This window comes from Filicampus tigris, chromosome 3 (assembly GCF_054856515.1).
Source record: "Filicampus tigris isolate MCC_2025a chromosome 3, RoL_Ftig_1.0, whole genome shotgun sequence".
NCBI lineage: Eukaryota > Metazoa > Chordata > Actinopteri > Syngnathiformes > Syngnathidae > Filicampus > Filicampus tigris.
In genome coordinates, this window is record NC_141219.1 from 13,919,873 (window position 1) to 13,939,245 (window position 19,373).

General features: G+C 41.0%; 1 protein-coding gene across 3 annotated transcripts in view; it reads right to left on the bottom strand.

The window, feature by feature from the left end:
- Window positions 1-1,633: 1,633 nt before the first annotated feature.
- itsn2b (intersectin 2b) overlaps window positions 1,634-19,373 on the bottom strand; it is a 33,159-nt gene continuing 15,419 nt past the window's right edge. The window contains exons 9-41 of one of the 3 annotated variants that reach the window (XM_086024977.1): window positions 19,108-19,171; window positions 18,428-18,565; window positions 18,261-18,349; window positions 17,826-18,088; window positions 17,558-17,707; window positions 17,322-17,462; window positions 17,150-17,237; window positions 16,742-16,881; window positions 15,623-15,703; window positions 15,287-15,444; window positions 14,436-15,205; window positions 14,214-14,335; window positions 13,801-14,049; window positions 13,253-13,446; window positions 12,936-12,991; window positions 12,305-12,471; window positions 12,202-12,226; window positions 11,951-12,072; window positions 11,693-11,789; window positions 11,236-11,433; window positions 7,677-7,798; window positions 7,503-7,609; window positions 7,231-7,414; window positions 6,520-6,618; window positions 6,346-6,429; window positions 6,132-6,215; window positions 5,929-5,991; window positions 5,625-5,774; window positions 5,407-5,525; window positions 5,051-5,133; window positions 4,884-4,967; window positions 4,075-4,248; window positions 1,634-3,349 (exon numbers count right to left, since the gene is read on the bottom strand). In XM_086024977.1, coding sequence (XP_085881103.1) covers window positions 3,201-3,349; window positions 4,075-4,248; window positions 4,884-4,967; window positions 5,051-5,133; window positions 5,407-5,525; window positions 5,625-5,774; window positions 5,929-5,991; window positions 6,132-6,215; window positions 6,346-6,429; window positions 6,520-6,618; window positions 7,231-7,414; window positions 7,503-7,609; window positions 7,677-7,798; window positions 11,236-11,433; window positions 11,693-11,789; window positions 11,951-12,072; window positions 12,202-12,226; window positions 12,305-12,471; window positions 12,936-12,991; window positions 13,253-13,446; window positions 13,801-14,049; window positions 14,214-14,335; window positions 14,436-15,205; window positions 15,287-15,444; window positions 15,623-15,703; window positions 16,742-16,881; window positions 17,150-17,237; window positions 17,322-17,462; window positions 17,558-17,707; window positions 17,826-18,088; window positions 18,261-18,349; window positions 18,428-18,565; window positions 19,108-19,171 — 4,814 coding nt within the window. In that variant the 3' untranslated portion in view covers window positions 1,634-3,200. Of the gene's footprint in view, window positions 3,350-4,074; window positions 4,249-4,883; window positions 4,968-5,050; window positions 5,134-5,406; window positions 5,526-5,624; window positions 5,775-5,928; window positions 5,992-6,131; window positions 6,216-6,345; window positions 6,430-6,519; window positions 6,619-7,230; window positions 7,415-7,502; window positions 7,610-7,676; window positions 7,799-11,235; window positions 11,434-11,692; window positions 11,790-11,950; window positions 12,073-12,201; window positions 12,227-12,304; window positions 12,472-12,935; window positions 12,992-13,252; window positions 13,450-13,800; window positions 14,050-14,213; window positions 14,336-14,435; window positions 15,206-15,286; window positions 15,445-15,622; window positions 15,704-16,741; window positions 16,882-17,149; window positions 17,238-17,321; window positions 17,463-17,557; window positions 17,708-17,825; window positions 18,089-18,260; window positions 18,350-18,427; window positions 18,566-19,107; window positions 19,172-19,373 lie in introns of all 3 variants that reach the window. The other 2 variants (XM_086024976.1, XM_086024978.1) reach the window with 2 other exon arrangements.

Here is a 19,373-nt window from a genome sequence, read left to right on the forward strand (position 1 = left end):
TATGCAATCACTGTTGCTCCCGTGCACCCGGAACAAGTGGAGGGTGAAGAAGGACTTAATGAGGTCTATTTGTGCACTCTACTTTTCCAAAACTGCTTCCCTGTCAATTCTGCACAAAATGGATACAAAAAAACCCACAAAACACATTTACCTTGATAAATCAAAATGAAATATTTACTTTGAAAATCTATTCCCATCCATTGACGGTGAATGATGGGTCTTTACTCTTTGCATGTTCCCCACAATAGACAAATTACACTAAGGACAAGTTCTGTAAAAACATGGATAGACATACCATATTTCAGTTCATCAGTTATAAACCAGTTATAAATATACTGGTCCATCAGTAAAACATTCAAATTGAGAATTCCTTGCTGTAGCTGTACTGGGTAGGGATGTAACGGTACACGTGGGTGTATTAATACGTTTCGGTATGGCATGTTCGGTTCGGTCCGCTTGCGTTCGGTTCGGTCTACTTATTAGCGCGAGTTTACGCACGGGCGCTTTTGACTTATGCACGCGGGAGGAGGGCGGGGGCACTAAAGAGGAGCCAGGACGCCAGAAGCCGTGATAAATCATAAATGCATGGATAAATGGGCATTATAATGGCATACGCAAACAAGCCAGAGCTCGAAGGTCCCCCGTACAATGCGGTCTCCTGTTTGGGAACATTCTGGCTTCCTGTTAAAATCGCTGATGGGGAAAGGTCCGTGTATAAGTCCCATAGTTGTGTGCCGACATTGATACATGAGATCGGCGGCTATACTGTAGCTAGCACGTCTAACATAATAGCACTTAAAACGACATCATCCGACTTTGAATGTTTCTTAGACGAGGAAGCAAGCAGTATTTTTAATCAAAAACAAAGTAAAATCGCTCTGTTCTTCGTTCTCCTCTGCTTCTCTCGCTAGCCATACGATGCATTCATGAACCTCGGAAACATCACAACTCAGCAAAACACAAATCCGACCACAACACAGATAACCCAATTCGTTACAATATGCTGTTGCACATTCAAAGATTTCAATGCCTAAAATGTGTAAATAATTTCATTAAGACTTTAAAGTTACTGTATTTCATTATAAAAAGAGTTTTCATACAGTTAGCATTCAAAGATTTCAATGCCTAAAATGTGTAAATAATTTCATAAAGACTTAAAAGTTACTGTATTTCCTTATAAAAAGAGTTTTCATACAGTTAGCAATAATTGTAACTGTTATTGTATGTATTTTTTGTTATCACATAAAGTGTATATGTACTGTAATGACAACTTCTCTCTAACTTGAATACTTAGATGTGTCATAGGCTGTTGCTGCTGAGTGTTTAAAGATTTCAGTGTCTTAATAATTTACAGAATTAAGAGACCTTTATTGTTAGTGTATTTTTTATTCTGGTGTAATTTCTTAGACTGTCACCCGAATGGTTCGCTTTTATTTAATTAAAAAAAAAAAAAAAAAAAACATGTACCATTTACTTGTCATATTTTCAAAATAAACATTTAAAAAAATAAATACATTTTCTACCGAAAATTTACCGAACCTAAGTTTCCAAGAAACCGAACCGAAATGTGATTTAGCGTACCGTTACACCCCTAGTACTGGGGCGTTGAAATAATTCTTCTGAGCCTTTCAAATGACGTGTAAGCCTGGCATTTAATGTCTTTAATTTGACTCGAGAATCCCTGATTGAGTACCTTGTTCAGGCCAACGTGCGTTTACAGCAGGTAAACAGACAAACGTGGTGGGCACAGCAGATGGTTGCAAAACATAAAAAAGTACAACCAAACAAACATTTGTCACAAGTCTATTTGGAACACTTAGGCAGCCCAGTCTCTGTGCACAAAAGAAACATGAAGAATCTAATAAAAGAAATAAAAACAACCTGGTTGACCTAACAAGAGAGCAAAGGTACAGCAAAAGTGAGCCATCTTAAAGGAAAACTCTACAATTCCAGAAAACATGGTAACAACATGCTTTGCCGACCTTAAAAACAATCCCAGTGAATACAAACATGATTACACAAGCTGACAAGGGCTGCATGATATAGCTTTGGATAGTGCCACAGATAAATTACAAAATAAATACACATTGTAAATAATTTGCAGAACTGCGGCAGATGCTTACTGTTAGATCATTAACCATAGCGGAGGGTGGGGTGACATTCAAATCTGTGGTGGGATGGAAGAACAGAAAAAGTCAAAACTGTGATTGTTTTGACAAAAAGAAAAGACAAAAATGTGATTGTCTGATTAAAGTGATGCAGCAAGCACAACACTAGCTGTAAATAAACATTACCATGATTCACTTGGAACAAACATCAAAGATAATGATTAGTTCTATCATTGCACAGCGGCTGCATTAGTTGCAGCTTGAGTCTAAAAGATGTTTACTTCATGACAGAAGAAAAAAAGACCAAATGTTATTATATTGCCAGACAATGTCAAAATTAAATTCATATTAAATTAAAAATCACCAAACAAACCTATCTGCTTCCTCAATGTCCCAAAGTAATTATAGACCTTTAAATTGTTACAGTTTTGAACACACCGTTCAATTAGTTAATTATTAGAAACCCCCTAAAAATGCTGAGATTTTACTACTAATGAGCTGCATTAAAACAAAATGGCTTAATCTAACCACAGTCAACATATGGCGAACAGCAGCGTGTCCTCCATGCTGCGTTATCAATAAAATATACATTTGGTTAAATACATCCTAGCATTTTTGTGTCCACACAATAAAAAGATAAGGACTTTACCAAATATGAAAACATAGAGCACACACACACACACACACAGATGAGACGGCCCCTTGCGTCAGTACAGTGACTTGACCCAGAAGTACATATCTTGAGATGTATCTACAGAAGTAGACTTTGTTCAAGCCAATGTTTTCATGTCAGAGTGGTCGAGCGACAGCATGTCAGCAAGGCCAATCAGTCATGCTTGCTTCAGACTGGACCAAAGGACTCCCAGTCTACTACAACTTGTTCAGTGGACCGTGCCTTGAATCATCACATGATAATATTTGCTTCATTGAGGGTTCATCAAAATTCCCTTTTTCATCCAAGCAAAAGAATACAGCCCTTCTGGAAAATTGCTGTAATGTCAGACAGATTTTCTGTCTTAATTCATCACAATATTAAGGCATGCCAAACGAGGGAGAACCATCGCGCGGTTGGTCAAGCCGCCCTCGATTGAGCTATTTGCTGTTAAAGAGCTGCAGGTCAAGGCGAACCCACACTTCTCCAGTGGGCACCTCGTGCAGCAGAAGACGTCGTGTTACAGCGCCCTTACTCTCTAGCTCTTTCTTTATGGTCGCCACAGGAACCTCCGTCCGTCCCAGGAACTCTAATAAGAGAAGAGACAGTCTTTGTGACTTTTAATGTTTTTTTTGTTTTTTTTGTACAGATTGGTTCTAAATTGGGATATAAAAACTAGAGTTGCTCAAAATTGACTACCCAAAAATGTCTAAGTGTGGATTTAGTCCAAAAATTACTGAAACAATTTGAATAATTATTCAGGGTGATATACAGTGAAACACCTTTTTTGTCATGATGTGTTCTGTTACAAGATCCGCATAGTTTACAAAGTAAGAAAAATTAAATCCACGATGGAATACAAAAAAACATGCAGTTTTAGCCACTCCCCAAGCTATAAAAGTAATTTAATGTCATCGTAAATGTATTTGAACACAAAAATTAAAGCAGAAAATATATTAAAAAAACAGAGCACATATTGTATTGTCTGTGTTGGATGCGTGCCTTTAAGAGGCAGGGCCTGGTGGGGTTGGGTCAGACATCAGCAAGGCTGCGAGAGTGTCTGAGCACAAACTGTGTCCGGCAGCAGATCCTGCCTTTGACCTCCTTTCCCACGTGTGGGCATTACATTAAGTATAGAGTTAAAAACACAGAAGAAAAAAAGATTTGTGATATCGTGTAGTTTTCAACGGACAACAAAATATGTTACACAACCTCATTTAAAAAAAATTATCACCACAATAATAGTACTTTGTATGACCACCCAATCTCAAAATGGCCTGGATGTCATCTGGGTCTGTGATGTGAAGAACTAACCATCTGGAGCAAATGGATCCCTTTCAAATATAGTGATGCTGAGGACGTCTTGATAGATGTCCTTGATTTGGAACTGACAGTTGAAGTTCCACTTGGGGTACACAGTGTCGTTGAGAGTTCGAGATGTGAAGATCTGAGCTCCCATGGTCACCTCGCAGTATGGATTCATTTTACCTGTAGCAGGAGGGGGGGGGGGATGGTAAGGATGACGAGGGTGAAGAGAAAGCAGCAGGGAATTCATTCAAAAGCCCTTAAAGGGGAAGTCAACCCAACCAAAACCTATTTTTTCAAGAATATCTTTTATGCAGGCCCACTAGTTGAAACATTTTGATTAATATTGCGTTGGTGGAATAAGAGTTAATCCACCCGTTTTTAAGCCATCTCAGGGTGCGGCCATTTTGTCACTTCTATGGACTGAAAATGACATCACAACTGCTCAGGGCTCAGGTAACGACCAATCACGGCTCAGCTTCAGAAAACAGGGCAGCCGGGATTGGTCGTTACCTGAGCCCTGAGCAGTTGTGATGTCATTTTCAGTCCATAGAAGTGACAAAATGGCCAGCCCCAAAGATGGCTAAAAATGGGTGGATTTTGCTGCTCAACTCATATTCCACAAACGCAATATTAATCTGAATACTGTATTTCAACTATTGGGCCTGCATAGAGCATATTCTGGAAAAAAAACGTTTGGGCTGACTTCCCTTTATAATACATCATCACAATAATCAATAGGCCGAGCAAAAAAAAATACTAAAGCAATTATGTCATGATCAATAGCCAGCCTCTTGTGCAAGTGTGTTCGCACTCACCGTTGGACCTGACTGCCTTCAGCTCTGAGGCTTCCAAGACTGTGACGAGGAGACGGCCGATTCCAGTTCCCTTCACGGATCGAGCTAAAAGGACAAGCACGGAGTCGCTCATCTACAGGGAGCGTCACACTAGCTGTAATACAGATGCGAGTGTGTGAGATGCATACAGTGGTAGGCCTTGTCCCGTTTTTTCTTTTCCTTCTCGATATATTCTTCGGACGCTGCCTTGATCTTCTGAACCCAGGCTGTCCTGCAAACACAAAAGGATCAGAGTGATCATTTAAGATGGCCCTATGCATACAATACTCACAAAAAGTTTGTGATATTCAGCTTTTCTGGTGAAAATTCATGGTAAAGCTAACATGCACGCTAACTTTCACAGGTTAACTTTATTTGACCTTCCCTAAAGCTTGGAATGCACATGTTCTGTTTCAGGTCTTTCGGCACAACATGCTGTTTTTTCACAAGGAACTGAACGCAAGATTCACAAGAGGCCGGCATGTGCGTCTGTGTGCTTCACTACCGTTCATTGATGTTGTCTGTCTTCAGAAGGTAAACCGTGTCGATGTGCGAGATGTGGAAGGCGGGTTCGTCACTCGAAGGATCCGGCAGTTTCACCAGAATTTCATTCAGCAGAACAGGCTGCAGGAGAAAACAGTCCAGCGATAGCAAATGCAAAAAAGAAACACAAATAATACAACAGTGTCAGGTTGATTGACTGGACGAGATTGTGTATCTTACCGGTTTGTACATTTTCAGCTGCACGTTGTTCCTGGTGCTGAACAGTTTGTCAATGCTTGATGAGGTGAATTGCTTCGCCGAGTGAGTCAAGAGCAGAAAGTCGTTGAAGAGGAAGGCCCAAAGTTCCTTGTTGCTCTTTGCTTTGTACATCTTGCAAACATGAAAAAGACAACTGCTAATTAGCAACCACACTGAAAAAGGAATCCAACAAAAAGATGCCAAAATATTAAATAACGGCATCATGGTGGAATAGTGGTTGGAACGTTTGTCTCACAGTCGAGGGGTTTATTTAACATTCAGTCACCTTGCCACTGTGGAGTAATTTTCTTGGGCCCAAACAGTTGGTGATAGAATTAAAAACAATATTCTGCGGAAAGAGACAAAAATAACTTTTTAGAATTCTTTTTTTTTTTTTTTTTTAGTAGTGTGGGTCAATGGCAGCAACTTACATACAAACTCAAATTGCATTTACTCATTTTTAATTTGGTAGACATTTCAATTTAGTACCTCGGCTGCGCCTTCACACAGGACATGACTCTGCATCCACTCCAGCCTATCTGAGTTCTCCTTATCTCTCACACCCTCATTGACCTGATTGGCACAAAAGATCCATGTAAGAATGATCAAAAAAACAAAGTGTGTCTGATGGATACTCAAATTTCTTTGTGGCACGATACAGTATGTCACTAAAATATGATAATGGATTAAATGCATGACACACCTGTTGACAGAGTTCCTCTGCCCTCTCCAGAGCTTCTTTCAGAGGACCTCTGTCAGCGTGGCCCTCCGCAGTACACTCCAGAATCTAATGAAAGACAACAAATAGCGAGAATGTTTCTGCTTTTGTTCTTCGTGGACACAATACTGCGCACAAGTAACATGTCGTCATGCGTACACTTTTGATGTGCAACGGGTAGCGTGTGATCCTCTGCATGGGTTTGAGCAGGAAGCTGGACAGTGGCATCCCTTTACATCTGTAGTCTGTGCCAATTTTCTGACAAATGACAGCAAAGACGAGACTTGAAATGCCACAAATGCAAAGTGTTAATAACATGAGCGCTCCATGAGTGAAAACTTCTGCCATTCATTTTGATTCATGCTCACAGTTTTCTAATTTCTTGAGTTGGTTAGCTGTAAGCCCTGATCACCAAATTTACAACAAAAAAAAAAAAATCTAAAAATATTTCACTGCCTAATTTAAATCTACATAATATATCAGTTTCACTTTTTTTTTCTTCAAGTTGAACTACTGAAATAAATTGCGTTCCGCAGTATTGTACTTTATCGAGATGCACCTCTGTATAATAGGTGTAGGACAAAAGTATTGGAGGTTTTATATGGCACAAAATTGCTGCCAAAAACGTAATATGTAACCTCAAAATTTGCCTGAGGTATGAATAATAACTAACTTTCAATCATTACTGAAAATGTGGGGGGTTTTCATCACTTTTTTATTTTACACTATGCAACTACAACTGAAAAGGGTTGTTTAATTATAAACTTCATGTAAAAACAGCACTAAAAATATACATATTAAGGTCTGTATATGGGCTTCTGTATAGATAACTTTTCAGTGATGTGGAGGCCTCAAGAGACCGCCTCCTACCTTGAGGAACCCCTTGAAGTCGGGCTCATCGTCAGTGCGAGTCTGCAGCAGGGCGGCTCCTTTAATCTGACATGAGCAGAAGTGGATGTACGGCTGCATGTGGGACAGCTCGGTGACCAGAATGTCTCCCACCATTTGCACCGGCATGTTCTCCCCGCCGCTCTTCTTTCGAACAGTCAACGCCCTGCAAAAGCGAAACAAAAAACAGACGTAATCCATATTGGCACACTGGAAATATTTGTAAAACATATTCTAGTGAATGTGGCACTTACCTGAGAAGTTTAGTGTTGCAGGCAATCAGTTCTTTCCAGTTGGCAAAGATCATGTTCATCTCTGCATTAGTCAGTCGTCCAGATTCCGACATGGGTTTATGGAAAACCTAAAAGGAGCGGCAGAGATATATTTGCCATGCAGACGTACAGTTAACATGATTTGCTTTGTCGCACCTCGAGCACTGTCTGCAAGTCCTCCACATATTTCTCCTCAGTCTGGAGCAGCTCATGAATATAGCCTTGCCTCTTTTTCTCGAGCGGGCTCAGCGAATCAAAGCTGGTCAGGTCTGCACACCCTACGGCACACAAAAAACACACAAGACGGGGTATTTTGGATGCAAAAAACAATTCAACCAAATGGCAATCCACTATAACTGAGCACTTGTACTGTACTTTAGGAGCAAATTAACAATGCATACACTGCCTCCTCATGGACATTTAAGCAAAAAAGTAATCTGGCGAAGCTTTGAGCTGTTTGGTCTCTGTTGGGAATAATGGGAACACAACACATGTATACTTACCGGATGCATGATTTAACTTTTGTGAGCAGCCCAAACCCACCATTCTTCTGTCTGCTTCCCTAACCACACAATCACTGTCTACCTCATCCCAGAGGTTTAAAAAATGAAATCTACTGTCTGAAGTCATCACCTTAAGCATGTATCATGTAAATGCAAAAAAAAGAAAAAAACTTTAAAAAAAAAAAAAAGGATTTTCCTCATTCCCCTGTCACACATAAATGACTTGTCAGTCTAGCCAACCTTTTCGTCTATGTCTCTCTCACCTTCCGGCTGTTTTCTCTGTGTTGCTGGTGACAGATTACAAATGTTTCCATGCGCAAAATAAATCTGTTTGTACCAAAACAGGGAGAGGGATTCTTTCAGTTTATGGTGGCATGTTCGGAGCAAAAAGGGTGTTGATTTTGTTCTCCAGTCGTAGAAAAATAAAAATAAAAAAAGGTTGAGAGGATCTTAGGTGAACCATGATCATGCTAGACATTAGAAACTAACAATAATTCTCTTTTAGAGAAATTGAGGGTTTAACAGGAAAAAAACAAACATAAAACAAAACATATACACACACACAGTATACATACATATATACACACACATATATATATATACACACACACACACACACATATATATATATATACACACACACCCTTACTTTTTGGGGGTAATGGGGGAGTGGATTGAAAAATGGTCCTTTGACAAGCATCAACCGGGGAGAATGTTAACGGTTTGACTTAGGGTTATTAAAACAGTTAAACAACAGGGTTCTTTATGTAAAGTGTATCCCATCTTAATCATGATGCTGATGCACACACAAACATGGATGCACCCACAACACACACGCAAGTACGCACCTCAAGAATATATAGGAATAATAACACTAACACTTAAGTGTGAAATTCAACAAAGCTTTAATGTTTTAAGGCAGAACCCCAAAAAATAAATACATCATTCTGATCAGTGCGGTTACCCTGTTTTCTTGAAGCTTTAAATCTGAGGAGAGCTTGCAATACATTGAGCTAGATCATTCAGATAAAAAAAAAAAAAAAGCATTAGCACAGCATGGCAGTGCACTAGACACAGTTTTTCCCTCAAGCTTGCATGCTGTAAATAAAAATCAATATTGTAGTCTTTTAGGCAAACTTAATTATGCTTCCACTTCTACTGAGGATAATCTGAAGATGGCACAAACAAACTTGAAAGAAAGGTGGTAAAAGCTTGGATAACATTTCTGGAGGCATCTCTGTGAGATCAATTGTTCACTCCCCCAAAATGAGAGAATAGCTGCTGAGCAAGAAGGAAATAGGTTGGGTGGAAAATACCGGAGGGACAAAAGCGTAAACCGAAGAGAGACCCACTATCCGTCTCTCTCTCCCTTTCTCTCTCTCTCTGCATATTTCTTTTACAAAAAGGCACAGAGCTATTGCATCAGAGTACTAAAAGAGCCAGGAGAAGCCTCCAAAACATTACAGTACGTAAGTGAGAGTGGTCAGAAGATTGGGTGGGATGGTCCAGGCGCCCAAATACTACTCCATCAGAGCAGTGTGCAATAATAGTGGGTCTCTCTGAAGTCAGGAGAAGGATAGCTCGTTCTATAATCCTAGAAGGAGATAAGAGGGCGAGCGGGTGGGAGGGCAACAAGTGGGGAAATGAGGAAAGAGGAGAAGACGGTGAGATTGTCAGCAAGAAGCAACAGAGGAAGAGATGGGACGCAAAGGAGAGATTAAAAGCTAACAAGCAGGTAAAACTCCGGTTTTGATGTATAAGATTCCCTACAAGTGCTGATGCAGTGAGGGGGGAAAAAAAAACAAAAAACCTCTTAACTCATGAGTTGCTGGGCGGCATGGTTGAAGGGGAGGGGAGTAGTAGCCATCTAGCAATAGGAAGATTCCGGCTCCCCCAGACCTGTCGAAGTATCCTTGAGGAAGATAGTGAACCCCCAAGTTGCTCCTGATGATGTGTCATCAATGTGAGTTTCCCCACGTTGGGACTGTAAGGGATTATCTTAATGTTTTATTCTGAAACCTGTGTTGAGTATTAGGTACGTAAAAGACAGTGGAACCTCTCAAATCCAACCTTATTTTAATTCTTATTTTTAAATAGCGCTCCATGTTTGCCACTCATCAATTTTCAGCGTACACAAATTATGCTCTTAATTTATACCACTGATAACATACTTTGATAAAGGTTCTATAAACCTGGAATGGATTACTTGAGGTTCCTTTATTTCCTAGGAGTAAAATATTTTTGTAAATTTGAACAAATCAGAGGTTGCATTTTCCTGAAAAGGATTGTGTTTGAATTACCGTAGAGATTGACTGATATGTTTTTTTCAGGGCCTATACTGATTATTAGAAGTGAAGGAGGCCTCCTTCACTTCTGATAATCAGTATCGGATACTGATGTTTGGAGCCGATATTGATTTTCAGTAAAAAGGAAAATATTGGTGTCAAAATCTAAAAAAACAAAACAAAAAAACTCTTAACTTTGTTTAAACGTATTTAAGCATGTGTTTATTGAACTTTTTTAAAAACATTTTTTATTAATACACATTTTTGCCAATATACATCTTTGTTGTAAAATTCTAACGTTCAGGGAGCTCCGAGGATCATGATGTCTTATAAAGTTAAATGAAAACTTAAACAATAGCTCTCTACATATTCTACAGTAAATAAAGTTCTCTAAAATTTCTAAATGACAGAAATGTTAACATTTCACTTATCATTCATTGTTTTGATTTCAAACAAAAAGGTGCAGAATGCTGCCAGGGTCAGTAGTCTCTTATAAAGTTAACTGAAAATTTACATAAAATAGTTCCTTGAAGTTAACAAAGTTTTAAATTGATTTATTATCGGCCATCAGATTTTCTAAAAAGGCCGATACCGATATTCATCAAAATATCGGCGCCAATAATCGGTTTATCCCTAGTTTGAATTCAGAGGTTCCACTGTAAAGTATTCAAGCTGGTCTTATGTTTACTTGGCTCTGTTTTTTAGAACAATCAGCATCTAGCAAAGTATAATTATCTACAACAACGTATAGGTTTGCGTGCTTTGCAAAAGAGCATGGACCAAGAAGAAGATTGCATGCAAAGTGCATCGGTGATAGAACAGCTCCCAGCATCCACTTGAAACATGCTTACATGGAGAGAAAGGTTCTTTGCTATTATACTACTACGATGACTCAAGGGTGCGGTCATGTATAAGTGCATTACTTACACTGGTGACTGGGGTCACCGTCTCCCGTGGTCATCTTAATGTAATTGGTGGGGAACAACCCAGTAGCACCATTGACTTCGCCCTTCCACCAGTCGGGGTCGCTCTTATCAAGGACAGTGATCAGCTGATTCGCTGAGAAGCTCAGCTCATCCTTGTTGGCGGCTGTGTAGTCATATATGGCGATCACCTGGCACACTCCTAGACATGAGGACAATGTCAATGAGTCCAACATCATTACCTCTGCCAATTTTTTTTATACCTAAGAACTAGAAGTGTTTTTCATACAATTATTACTGTAATTATAACAAACACTTCGTTAGCATAGGTTAGTGATAGTATGCACATCGGTCCGTGCCATAGTCTAATTCTGGTTATATTGCCACCATAGGTACGAAACCCGACCGTAAGCCGAGGAGCCACGGTATTTACTGTAGCTGTTAAAGTGTGTGAATTTTACCTGACTGGACTGCTGGTGTGGATTTACCACTATTAGACCCCAATATCTGGACATATGAGGACGGAAACCAGCCCTTCTGTCGCTTTTTACCACGGGCCTGTTTCAAAACACACATGCAAACAAAACTATCAAATCTTCTGGCAGACAAGAGACAGACCTTTACCTGGTGCCAGCTTTAAATGGACAACGTAGAAGATAGTTGTAAAACCATTTGGTGCCATCTACTGTCCAGAAGTAGATCACGTGAGCACTACTGACCTGCAGCTCTCCAAGCCACCAACCCGACACGTCCTTGCCAAGGATGACAACGAGTTGGCCATTCTCTAGGTTCAGCTGCCCAGGTACAGAGGTGAAATGGGCTCTGGTCACCTTGCCAATCTCTGTGCAAGAAGAAATAGGAGCAAACCTCAGGATGGAAAAAAAAAAAAAAAAAAAAAAAAAAAAAGGATAAAGGCAATGTAATGTTATATCATGGAGAGTAATATCACAATAAGAGTAAAAATACTGACCTGGCTTCTTTGCAGATGTGCTCGTCTGAGAAACACGTAAAATGTTTTTAAAAAAATATATATACATATGTGATGAACTAGAGTGGTGCTCGAAAATCCTTACATCTGCCTCCTTAGGTTTGACGTAGGTGCCAGGAAAGGCACCCGAGCGATCCCCAATGGCGCCGTTCCACCACTCTCCATCTTTTTTGGTGACCAAGATCACGTCCCCCTCTCTAAATGTCAGATCTGAAAGCTCTGATGACTCATATGGGTATAATGCCACATACTCTAGAGGGTAAAAATAATGGAAAGCTTGAAGCCAGCAATCAGGCTTTAACCATGACAATACAAAATAACACCTCGAAGAAAACGCATATAAACATGACTGTGCAAATTAAATACACCAAGTATTCTTAAATCTACTCACCATCAGACAGTATATTGATTGAACCTGCACTATTTAATCATGTTTTTCCCCCTTCTTGCTTAGATTAAATTTAATTCCTCCTGAATGATACTCTTTCTACAGTATTTGGTTTTACTCTGTTTGTTGTTTAGTAAAAGAATGTTGCTGCTGTGACAGTTTAATTTCTTTCAAGGGATGAATAAAATACAGTATCCAAGATCAATTCAGAGCTCTATCAAAAAATGTTGATAAAGATGACTTTTGGTCACCACTAATGCTGTGACTGTAATACATTAAAGATACATTTTCACTGAACCAAGCCCATATTTAAGGCAGATGATTTCACCTTCAAATTGCTGATTGTTGCTCATCTCTGCGGCACTGGATGTGGAGTTCTTCATGCTGTGAACACAAACACACAGAAATACACTAAAAATACCCTATGAAGTCTTATAATAAGTCATGAACAGGATTCACATCTCAGTGAGTGGGCATAAGTGATACCAAATTGTGTTTTTAATGATTTGTCCTAGACTTGCTGAAATAAACTTACTTTGTTTTGGCTTGAATTTATCTATTGTGTAAAGAGTTACCAAGGTTATGAGTGAGTAGCGGGTCTATGTCAGCCCAAACAACTCCTTTTTTGTGTATTTGAATACATACTCTGAAGTGTCCTCTTCACCCAGAAGTGTGACGTAGGACTTGGGGAACCAGCCTTTTTCTCCATTCAGGATTCCCAACCACCAGCTGTCCTGCTGTTCCAGCACCTGAATCACATCGTCCTTATCAAAGTTCAGATGGTTTTCTGTCTTTGCGGTCCAGGAGCACAGGGCCTGGGCGAGCAGGTTGCCTACCACCTGCTGACAAATGACAAACGTTAGTACCTAGGTAAGTTTAGACACTGAAAAGCTGTTTTCAAAGTGGTACAGTTCAGATTGGCTTGACATGGTGTGGTTTGGTATGGTAACCTTTCAGTTCCTCCAGGCAAGCTATGTCAGTTTGATATCATAGTAGTGTAATGAATAAACAAATATGACTTAAGATAGTAAACCAAGGACAATATTGCAGCATTTTCTTTGTTTTGGCATGTGGTATGACACCTTCTTGCCAATCCAGTTCACTTTTTACATTGGAAAAAATGCCTATCATAAATATTGAACTAAACTGTACTGCTTGGTGGGAAAAGGACAAACATTACTAAAAGGTCTTACCTGTCCTGGGGTGTCAAAGTGGGTGGGATTTGGAGAGTGTGTTGGGGTGAAGGCAGATTTAGTCCCAGCTACCTTTGCCGCTTCAAGAGCATGCGAGAGCTGCGACTGGATGGGCAATTTTGGAGGTGGTACAGGGGCTGTTGAGTCTGACTGGCCTACCCTCTCCACGTAGCTCTTTGGGAACCAACCCATCAGACCCTGCCTGCTCCCAAATAACCAACCCTCCTCTGGCTCTACAGTCTCGTCCACCTGACAGAGGAGGAAAGTTTGGAAGTTACGAGGAAGGGGTTTAATTCAAATTCACAAAGAACTGTATAGTTATCCGATCCTACATACAGTAGTTAGCTTAGCCTTCATGGGAAGATTATGAATGATTTGATCATGAAGGGCAGCCCTTGTGATTGCAATCGTACCTCGATAATTTCATCTGCGTTGAAAGTGAGCTCCTCATGGTTTCGCGCAGTGAACGGATAAAGTGCCCTGAAGGGTGTAAGAGCCACCGACTTCCTTGGTTGCATGGCCCTTGGTTGCCGGCCTATGGTTGCACATGAGCAATGACAATTAAATAAGTTCCTTTTCATTCATCACAAAACATCACATTGTCATATTATACCGGTGGCAACGTGTTAACTTACCTTTCCTCTCTTCCAGTCCTTTGAGCAGAGAGTTCAGCTTCTGAATGTCAACCTTGCCTCCTCCAACTGATTGATGCTCCTTTCTCTTCTTCTCCTCCTCTTCCACCTTTCTCTTTCGATCCTCCTCTGCTCTTTTTCTTTCTTCCTCCCTCTTTCGCCTCTCTTCTTCCTGCTGCTCTTTTCTCCTTCTCTCCTCCTCGTCCAACCTCCTCCTCGCCTCAGAGTCTCGGATGGCTGCCTGGGCTGCCCTCTGTCGCCGCCGTTCCTCCTCCACCCGCGCCACCTCCTTTCTGCGTTCTTCTTCGAGCCGCCTCCTCTCCTCTACCTCTTGCTCTCGTTTCCTTTGACGTTCTTCCTCCAGCCTCCTTCTCTCCTCCTCCCGCTTTAGTCGCTCCTCCTCTTCCTTCCTTCTCTTGTCCTCCATTCTTTTATCCTCCTCCAGCTTCCTCCTCTCGGCCTCCAACTGTCTCCTCTCCTCCTCCAGTTTTCTCCTCTCTTCTTCCTGCCTCCGTCTCTCTGCTTGCCTCTGGCGTTCCTCCTCCTCCCTTTTCTTTCCCTCCTCTTCTTCTCTGCGCTTCCGCTCCGCCGCCTCCTTTGCCCTTAGCTCTCGTTCAGCCTCCAACTTCGCTGCCTGGATGAGAGCTTGCCTTTCTTTCTCCTCCTCCTCCCTTTGTTTCGCTTCACGTTCCTCCTGAAGTCTCCTCTGGTGCTCTTCCTCTTCCCTCCTCAACTTCTCCTTCCACTGACGCTCCTTTTCTAGCTTGATAAGCCTGCAAAACAAATTAAAACATCAACGTGAGAATCATACCGCAGGTTTGACGGCATTTCACTTGTGTAAAAGTGTCAAAGACCTTTGAGCTTCCTCCTCCTGCCGCCTCCGCTCTTCTTCCAGTTTCCTCCTCTCCTCATGTTCCTGCTTTACCCGAATCAGCTCTTGCTTTTTGTCATCTTTGATGCGTCGCAGGTTCTCAAGTGCTGCTTGCTGCTTTTGCTGGCTCTCCCTTAGGTCCTGACGTATATGAAAACGGGGTGGTGACTCGACTAACACGGGTTAGGGGCTGAGCAAAATGTGCACAAATACATGAGTGTTAGAAGATGGGGGGGGAAGTCAAGGCTAAAAAAAAAAAAGTGACAGTAAATGACACTAGCCAATAAAAGATATTAGAGAGAGAGAAGAGAATGAAAACCTTAAGCAGATAGAAGAGATTACGGAGGCAGGCCAGCAGTGAGACGACAGCCTGAAGCAAAGCGCCGTTAGCACCCTCATGCTGCAAAGTTACGACAAAGATGTGTAACAGGAGGACAGGAGGAAGGTGCAGAAGAAACAAACAACGGTTGAAGGTAGAACAAGATATGACGACATAAGGTTAAAAAAGAGGAAGCAAGTTAGTCACAATAGTGTGTGAGGACACTACATCAGGGGTGAGCATTTCCGTTCCTCGAAGGCCGGTATCCTGCATGTTTTATGTCACCCTGCTGCAAGCCACCTGATTCAAATGATTAGGATCGTTATCCAGCTTCTGCAGACCTTGCTGATTATATGATCACTTGAATCAGGTGTGTTGCAGCAGGGAGAAATGGAAAACAGGCAGGACACCGGCCCTCGAGGACTGCAATTGCCCACCACAGCTGTACATGATTGCACTATGGAACACAAACCACGCCTCTTTTTTCACCAGTTAAAAAAAAAAAACAAACACTAAAACAAAACAAAAAACGGGAAGTTAGATTACCTTAGTTCATAGAGCAGGGGTGTGGAATAAATTTTGGAAAGGAGTCACAAGAAGTTGGAATGCTTTCCGAGTCAACATGCTAACCTCCACTTTGCCCACTTTATTTTTAATGCACTTAGAAAAAGTGCAATAAATTGCCACCTTTGTAGATGTGGTATATATAGGAAATACAAATTGTAAACCAATACATATTGTAAACCAAATTATAAGCCGACTTTAAAAATTGTAACACTTTTGTGCACCAACCGCCGACTCCTATTAGCCGTTCCTACTCAGAACCCCCAAATACTGGTATATAGATAAGTGGAAAGAATATATTATTGACAGTGATGTATAATGATACAGTGATTACTTAAAATACACCAAACACGTACTGTACTGTACATGAAACTGTCGATTTGCGTACAGTATTATCAGTATAAACGTCCCTGGCCACTCCATGAGGAATTATGTTAGGTAAAGCGTGACGTCGTGTGACCCATACACACAGTCACATTGAGTCACTGTTTCATGTGACTGCAGAGTTTTAACTGATGAAATGTCAAGTTGCTGTGATGTTGCTGTATATTCTACCTGCATGTTTTTGTTATACCGGTCCAGCTCTTCCAGTTTGGCAGCTGTTTCTCTCTCAAGGGCATCCAACTGATCTTTCAGTTTTGTGCATGTACCCCGCTTCTGGGTAACACTGAGCTTCAGGTTGGAGATGGCGGACACTACAAACACAGTATGAGACAGCATAATCAGCTGGTTATTTTCCTTTTGTACAAGAAGTGAAGCAATTGCAAATTGCTTTTTATCTAACGTCACCACCAAATTACAGATAATTTCTACTAATGTGTCTTCATTGCATTGGCTTAACCGCTGTGTTCATTGTTGTTTTTTTTCTTTTGACGTCTTTTGTGTCAGTTTGCTAAGAAAATAATACTGTGTTAATTGCATAACTTGATGAGCTGTGCAAAGCAGCGCTCCACCAACACCAACCCGGAAGGTTATTCACAGCCATGCTTTGGAGTGTCTCAGTCAGCCTCTTCTGTTCTGGAGTCAACTGGGACAATTTCCTCTGGAATTCCTGTCAAAGAGTGAATGCAAAATAGTTTTGATGCACTCACTGAATAAAATAGTACACGCAAACAGAAACAAAACAGGCTCCAACCTCAATCTGGTTCTGAATGTTTCTGATGTCTTGCTGGCGCGCATCTTTCCTCTGATTGATAAGGTCCAGCTCAGTCTTGGGATGCTTCTTCTTGTTTTGAACGTCACGCAGACGGTCCGAAATCTGACGTTGTTTATTACCCTTGAGTGGCAAGACACACAGAGTGACTTGACACCTTCACCAAGATTGGCGATACCTTTACAATTGACCCTCCTTATTAGCTTTTCACCACTAACCACAGCTTCCAACTCCATTTCCAGACTCCTTTTCTTAGCTTTGAGCTGGATGATGTCGTCCTGCTCCTGCTGCCTCTTTATTTGGAGCTCTCCTCTTTTCCTCCTTTCCCATTCCTCCTTCCTTTGTCGCTCAAGCTCCCGCTGCGCAGCCTGTAATGAACCCACACATTATACAGCACAATGACGCGGCAGTAATAATCACGTATGATCAGAACAGATTTGCCAGAAATCACTCTGGCTTATTGAGCGAGCTGCAACACAGCCTCACCTCTTTTCTTTCAATTTCTCTCTGACGTTCTTCTTCTCTCTGCCTCTCCAGCTCTCTCTGGCGCTCCAGCCGCTTCTCTTCCTCTTTCCGCCTTCTCTCCTCAGCTTCGCGAGCTTCCTTCTCCCGTCGCTCTTGCTCCTCTCGTGCTTTTTGAGCTTGCCTTTCCTGCTCCTTCTTTTCCGCTTCTAGCAGTGCCAACCGTCTCTTCTCGAGTTCTGCATTACCACGTTCCATGTTGGCTTTGAATTTGTCCTCGAATGATACTAAATGGTGACAGGTACACAACTTTAATGCAACAATTAGTGTCCTGTAATCACTTATGTTAAACTGAATTTTGAACTCAAATAATTTGAAATGGTAAATTTGATGAGAGGTTTAAGAATGAAGGCACTTCTATTAGAATTATAAAGAAAAATGGAAGGAAAAAAACCGAACTGTTGCTTCTGGCTTTCTGTGGTGGTTCAAGGTCAAAGTTATCTTTAAGATCTGCATAGTTAGACGCACTGGATCCATTCACAACACCCCTGGGAGAAAGGATGATATAATTCAAACACCAAATAAGATAACATTTTAATGTAGTCTTTCATTCATCTTATACTTACCTATTTGTGGGCGGCACCAGGTCAGTTGGCAGGGTTCGCGGCAGTGGTTGCCCACTCTTGGCCACATCCACCAGATGCATGGCCAGGATGAACTCCTCGCCCGAGAGCTTGCCGTCCTTGTCCACATCAGCCAAATTCCTGCAGAAAGGTGAAATAATAATAATAACATAAGTATTTGCACTTATATACCGGTACATATACACAATTGTGCATTCATTTGTGCAAGTGCTATATATAAATACATGTGTATAAACACACAGAAAACATGCATACAAAAATTGTTCCTATATACATACACATACAGCGAGACAGAGAGAGAGAGAGAGAGAGAGAGAGAGAGAGAGACAGAGATCCTTGATCCTTGTACAGTAATCCATTATTTGTGTGTACGCATGGTCTGAGGACGTTCTAAATGTGTTCATTCAAGTACCACTGTACTGATGACTCACAAATTTGGGCTTAAACGTGTTAGTGAATGAGGCCCAATATGACGACCATAAATTCTGTTTCACTTGAACTAAAAGAGGCAGAAACAAAATGTAGGGCCAGTACCGTAAAAGCAACTCATGTGAGTGGTAACAACTCTATTAGTAGGCTTATTTCTGGGAAGTACACATCAATATTTATTAATAACTACGTACAACACTTACACTCATAAACACATAGGCATATGTCCTTACCAGATGGAGGCCAGCTGAGTCTGACTGAGCATCGTGGTTGCCATGGCACCTCTCACCTGTTGACCTAAGCACAAATGGAATGTGTTTTTTTTTTTTTTTAATTTTACAGTCACCCTTCCTAAAATAGGGTCCATAGTCTTTTTTTTAACCAATACTTATTATATTTTGTCTTAATTTCATTTGAGAGGTGCAACTGCAACCTGTCCAACTGAGGATATATGGGTAGGTGATTTTAGCAAAACATTTGTCGAAAAATTACTTCGGAC